This window comes from Tinamus guttatus, unplaced genomic scaffold, assembly GCF_059628265.1.
Source record: "Tinamus guttatus ecotype Peru unplaced genomic scaffold, ASM5962826v1 Tinamus_guttatus_pri_ptg000817l, whole genome shotgun sequence".
NCBI lineage: Eukaryota > Metazoa > Chordata > Aves > Tinamiformes > Tinamidae > Tinamus > Tinamus guttatus.
In genome coordinates this window covers 270,618-276,729 of record NW_028289351.1, presented here as the reverse complement: position 1 = coordinate 276,729, position 6,112 = coordinate 270,618, and the positions used below count along the sequence as shown (strand labels likewise).

The window sequence follows — 6,112 nt, the reverse complement described above, 5'->3', positions numbered from 1 at the left end:
GAGCTGCAAAGTCGAAATGAGCATAGTGGTTTTCTCCAGCCTTGCAGCTTGCTTTGTTTTCCACTCTGTTTCCATACAGTTTGGACAGGGCCCGGGCCGGGGTTGTGTGTTTGCATGGGGTGCTGTCTCATGGGCCTCTCCCTCCCTCCCGCAGGTCGCAGTCTGCAATTTGGCTTCTATAGCCCTGAATATGTACGTCACTTCGGAGCACACGTACGACTTCAAGAAGCTGGCCGAGGTCACCAAGTCATCGTCCGAAACCTGAACAAAATCATCGACATCAACTACTACCTGTGCCTGAGGTGGGTGCTGTGCTGAGCTGGAGTGGGGCCAAAAACGGGCCAAAAGGTTGGTGACGAGTAGCTGTTCTATAGCAATGTGGCTCAGTCTTCAGCAGGTGCCAGAGGGTTTTTGTTAAAACCATTTTGGAAGGTAGTTGGGAGCTCTATCAGCTACTTGGCTGCAGATGTCATCTGTTTCTAGTGACTTGCTCAGCCCCAGCCCAGAGGGAAGCTGTTGTGAAGCGTTTTGGAGCCTTCTTCGAGATGGTTCTGAGGTAGCAGTTTTTCATTTGCTTGATTTCCATAAGCACGGAAGAGCACTAGAATGCACTAGAAAAGCAGAACTGGGAGATCTCCAGAAGATGCAGCTCAGGTCTCACGTGTTGTTTGATGTGTTCTGGGCTGGCTGCAGGGCCAGCTTTCTAAGAGGAAGGTGTACACAGGGGATAGTGACTGTAGAATGGAGCAGGGTTTGTTGTCTTGCAAGACCAAGAGCAGAACCGAATGCTGAGACTGGGTCTGGAGCAGGAAAGGAGCAAAAGCCCAAAGCAACGTGTTAAAGGTCTTCAGAGACTTAGTTTTCAGGAAGTGCTTAGTGTTTGTTTCTAAATCAGGCTCCTTTTTATGTGTCAAACCGAGCATTTAAAGTCAGTGTTCACTCCTAACAGACTTAATCTAGGTCTTCAAACTCCTGCCCTACCAAACAGCAAACTCTGGGGAGCTGAGTTGAAAACTGAGTTAATGCAATGGAGTGAATGGTCAGTAAAATGACAGCAGGGGGAGAGGTGACAATTCCTCCCAGAGGTCCCTTCAGACCTACTCCATTCCGTGATTCTTGGCTCCGCTGACATTAACTCCTCTCTCCCTGACCTCCGTGCAGGCTGAGCGCTCCAACCGGCGCCACCGGCCCATCGGCATCGGCGTGCAGGGCCTGGCAGACGCCTTCATCCTCATGAGATTCCCCTTCGAGAGCCCCGAGGCCCAGCGCCTGAACCAGCAGATCTTCGAGACCATCTATTACGGTGCTCTGGAAGCCAGCTGTGAGCTTGCCCAGGAACAAGGGCCCTATGAAACATATGAGGGTTCTCCTGTCAGCAAAGGAGTGAGTACCAGGAGCTGCCATGTGGCAGGACCAACACCGTTAAAGCAGTTAATATTACTGTACCCGATCCTTGATACAGGGAGAAAGGAAGACTGCAACGCCTCAAGCTGGTAATATTGCAGCATTGCTCCACCATTTGGCTTTTTCATAGAATCATAGAATCTTGGAATGCTCAAGGTTGGAAGGGACCTCTAGGGATCATCCAGTCCAACCCCTGCACACACAGGGTCACCTAGAGCACGTGGCACAGGACTGCGTCCAAGCGGGTTTGAAGATCTCCAGAGAAGGAGACTCCACAACCTCTCTGGGCAGCCTGTTCCAGTGCTCTGGCACCCTCACTGTCAGGAAATTTTTCCTTAAGTTCCTGTGGAACTTTTGGTGTTTCAGTTTGGGGCCGTTTCCTCTAGTTCTGTCGGTGGCCACCAGTGTAAAGAGGCCGCCCCATCCTCCTCACTGCCTCCCTTGAGGTACTTCTAGACACTGCTCAGGTCCCCTCTCAGCCTTCTCTTCTCCAAGGCAGTAGGAGATGCACGACCTAAATTGCCCTGCAAAGGAAAAATAAAAGCAACATTCAGCCTGTGCTGGCTGAGCCAGTTACTGAGTGTTTGTAAGGTTATGATACAGGAGCTTAGTTGAGGCTGAGCTGTAGTGAATAGTTAATAGTGATAATAGCTCAATTTAGGATGTGATATATGGAATGGGGAGAGAAAGGGTGCTTGGTCTGACCTGGGCAACTCTTGTGTTGCCCAGATTCTTCAGTATGACATGTGGAATGTCACCCCCTCCGAGCTCTGGGACTGGAGAGCGCTGAAGGAGAAGATCGCCAAGTGAGTAGTAGTTCCACACGGTTTGGATCAGATGCAAATTCCATTTTCTTGTGATGACATGTTTTCTGATTGCCTGAAGGCAAAATACAGAGCGAGCATAGCAGGGGCCCTGCTTATTTTATTTTTTCAGTAGAATTTTCTTCAAACATGTTTGTTCTGTGGATGACTTTATTTGGTTTATGTTCTTACAGCCCACAGAGAGCCCACCCATTTGTACGGATTTGACTTTCAGATTTGGTCCATCTGTTTTCTGTCTAGCATAGGGAGGGTCCTGAGCTCTTCACTGGCTCTTCCTTGCGTTTTCACTTGAATGCTGCAGAGCTGTGTACCCCCTTTTTATTTTTCTTTCCCTCGTGCACCCTTTCCCGTGATTAAATAACTTTGCAAAGCCTTTGGTTAAAGATAAAATTTTCAAAGACTGAGTTATACTTCCATGTTGACCCATATTGCAAGATCAGTTGAACTTCCTTTTCCTCAGTAGATAGTCTGAAGTTTTTTAGGTCACCTTGAGGAAAAAAATGTAGGTGAGATTTATGAGTGTATGAGCTGAATCTGGGAAAATTGATGATGACTTTGTCTTCGTGAGAAGGAGTTCTTGCTGCTGGTCCTCATAGCTCTTTGCAGACAGTATATAAACTGTTTTTTCTGTGTCTTTTCTGTCTTGTCTCAGTTGACTGAAGCTTTCTCTTGACTATCTTTGCTAGATACGGTGTCAGAAACAGCCTGCTCTTTCTCCAATGCCAACTGCTTCAACTGCTCAGATCCTGGGCAATAACGAATCCATCGAGCCTCTACACCAGCAACATCTACACACGCAGGGTCCTCTCGGGAGAGTTTCAGGTGAGCATTGAGGCAGGCAGAGCAAAGAGCTTTTCTGCATTCCTGCTCCCATGATTTTTCACTGTTCACTCAGTTCTGTTAGAAGTTATGTCAGAGGTCGAAAGCACCAAGGAAAAATCTAACCAGAGTGTCTGCACTGTGTGCTGACCCTCCTGGGATATGAAAAAGGGTTTTTAAAAGTGCTGCTTTTCTCTGGAAATGACCTTTATGAGACCTCGATATTGCCTCTAGGAATACATGCTAGATTAATGTCAATTAGTGAAGTTAATGAAGGAAGGGCTGTGCATGCTGTTGAAGGTGAATGGAGGCACAGTGCTGCTTTGCAGGGTCCTGAGAAAAGCCCTGTCTATAAAGCACAGAGCAAATCTGTGAAGGCACCGTGTGAAAGGTTTACAGATGCACAGGGCCGGTCAGACAGGCCAGCACCTTTGCTCCCCTTTTTTTTTTGGACATTCCTCATGCAGGGGAGTTCCATATACCTCTCTGTCACTATTCATAATATCCAGTAATTTCTCCCATTGCTGTTTTACCCGTCTAGTGCCAGGCTGGGTGCCCAAGTGCTTCCCCCTTATGTTGTCTGAGTGGCCAGCAGCTTCTCGTGCTGTTACCCTCTTTTGCTGTACATACAGCTTAAGTACATATAGTTTAGCAGCATATACAGTGCTCTCGTCGCCCTTCATTCCCTGCAGGTCGTGAATCCCCACTTGTTGAAGGACCTCACCGAGCGCGGCCTGTGGAACGAGGAGATGAAGAACCAAATCATCGCCCACAATGGCTCTATCCAGGTACGCGGGAGAATCCCGGGAGAATCCCGGCATTCCCGCTGGCTGCCGGGCTGGGCTCAGCTGTGCGTGGAGCTCTGCTCCGGGCATGACTCAGCCAGCGTGGGGAGGAAAGCAGGGAAGCGGAGCGGAGCATTTCCATGAGAAACACGGATGTGTCAGAGCTCAGGGTAACTGATTCCTTACGACCTGCCATGTAATAGACTGTTCTGATAGAAACTGCTTTTCTACTAGACCAGATACAAGTCGAGCTGCTCTGCTCTATTTGCAACTTCTGCAAACGGGTAGAGCCCGTTTATCTTAGGGAATATAACAGGGAAATTTCATGGTAGGCAGCATGCTTGGAGCATGAGCCCAGTGTACAATATGTGGATCCAGAAGATGTGCAGGGAAACCTCTGTGTGGGCTGAGTCGTTTCTGTTGTGCATTTGGACATGCTCCTGTGCCAGGGTGGTGCTGGCAGTGACCCTTGCTAATAAAACGCAGGGCTCCAGCAGCTGAATTGCTTTTGTTTTGTATTAAATAGCAGTGAGGTTTTACGTTATTGCCCTGTTGGAATGCTGCTTCTCCTGTCAAATTCCGCAGAATAAGCCCAGAATATTTCAGCAATATTCAGAGTGCAGAATATTCAGGTTTCCTTGTGCTTAGATGCTCTCAGATACGAAATGCCTGGTTCTGTGTCAGAGCTCAGCTGCACTAAGCCTTAATTCTAATCATCAGCAGCTGAAACTTGAGCAGTCCTGAAGTCTGTTTTTGTAATGGGGGCGCTTGGGCAGACACTGCTCACCTTGCACTGGGAAACTCTCCCCCTTCCTTCCAGAATATACCTGAGATTCCTGATGATTTGAAGCAACTCTATAAGACCGTGTGGGAGATCTCCCAGAAAACCATCCTCAAGATGGCAGCAGACAGAGGAGCTTTCATTGACCAGAGCCAGTCTCTCAACATCCACATCGCAGAGCCCAACTACGGCAAACTCACCAGCATGCACTTCTACGGGTGGAAGCAGGTACCTGGGAGGGCTCGGGGAGAAGCCTGTTCAAAACAGATAGCAAGTGGGGCTGGGTACGGTTTGGTTTGTTTATTTTTTTCATGAAAAGTTGCTCTCTCTGATTCTTGGAAGGGTAAACATCTGTTTTCTTCCAAGAAGCAGCGTTACTAATGAAATACCTTTCCTTGAACAGCAAAGCTGAGGATGCCTCTGGCCTTGCTCTCGTTAATCCTGACTGTTGGTTCAGGCTATGGGAGGTCGGGCTCCACGTCCAGAACTCGGCTGTGTTTGTTTGCTGCCTCCAGCTGATAACTGCTCTTTGGCTCATGCTCTTGCTCTGCAGGGTCTGAAGACTGGCATGTACTATCTGAGGACAAAACCAGCTGCCAACCCCATCCAGTTCACCCTGAACAAAGAGAAGCTCAGGGAGCGGGAGAAGGCTTCCAAAGAGGAGGAGAAGGAGAGGAATAAAGCAGCCATGGTGTGCTCCTTGGAGAACCGGGACGAGTGCCTCATGTGCGGCTCCTAACGGATGAGCCTGCAGAGCCAGCAGGGTCGCTCCGCCTCACTCGATGCTTTCTACGATAGATATGTCTAGTTTAACTTCAGGATGTGGAGGAGCACTGCTCACAGTAGTGTTTTGTGACTTCCCCATCCATGAATTGGGGTTGCACACAGGTATGGATAGGGTGCATAAGAAGTTTGTATATTGCTTTTGTAGCTGGGCTTCCTGGAAACGTAGGTGCTCCTGTATGGGCTCGTGTTATGGGTAGGACCTCTCCTGCACAGGCAGGGAAGTGTCAGTGCCACTTACCTTAAAGATCCACCCGGGGACACTGGGCAATCCTCATTCACTCAAGGCCTGTGGCCCTGTCTTCAGAGGGAGAAGTGGCCCTGACTGATAGGGTTTCCTTTGCCGTGATGAGACTGCAGGAAGATGTTCTTGATACACTGCCTGTCCTGGCAAAGGAGCAATTTCTGCTCGGCTTAAGAGGACGGAGCGTGTGTAGTTATCCCAGTGAGGCCCTTCTGACATTTTCTTGCCATTTCTTGCCCTCTCTGTCCCCTCCTTCCCCTTCCAAAAAGGTCTTTCAGAGGTGCAGACCGGCGGCTTCGTTTTCTGCCGCCTGCAGACTTTGTTCAGCCTGCTGGGGCAGAGCGTCGCGCCTGCGCTGCGTGGAAATACCCCCTGTCATCCCAGGGCAGGAAATGGCAGAACCGCTGCCGAGTGTCTTATTCCATGTTAAAAAACAACCACATTTGTGGGTCAGTTTGCTGATAACGGGCTT

At 49.2% G+C, this 6,112-nt stretch overlaps 1 protein-coding gene across 1 annotated transcript; it reads left to right on the top strand.

Annotated features, from left to right (window-relative positions):
• Positions 1-154: 154 nt before the first annotated feature.
• Positions 155-5,436, top strand: LOC104575426 (ribonucleoside-diphosphate reductase large subunit; the record flags this gene model as incomplete). Its single annotated transcript, XM_088537593.1, is given in 10 exon segments — positions 155-245; positions 248-306; positions 1,168-1,383; positions 2,134-2,210; positions 2,915-2,937; positions 2,940-3,001; positions 3,003-3,050; positions 3,740-3,835; positions 4,653-4,841; positions 5,167-5,436. Coding segments are annotated over 10 exon segments (1,047 nt in total), but the record flags the coding sequence as incomplete, so codon positions are not given.
• Between the last annotated feature and the right edge of the window lie 676 nt (positions 5,437-6,112).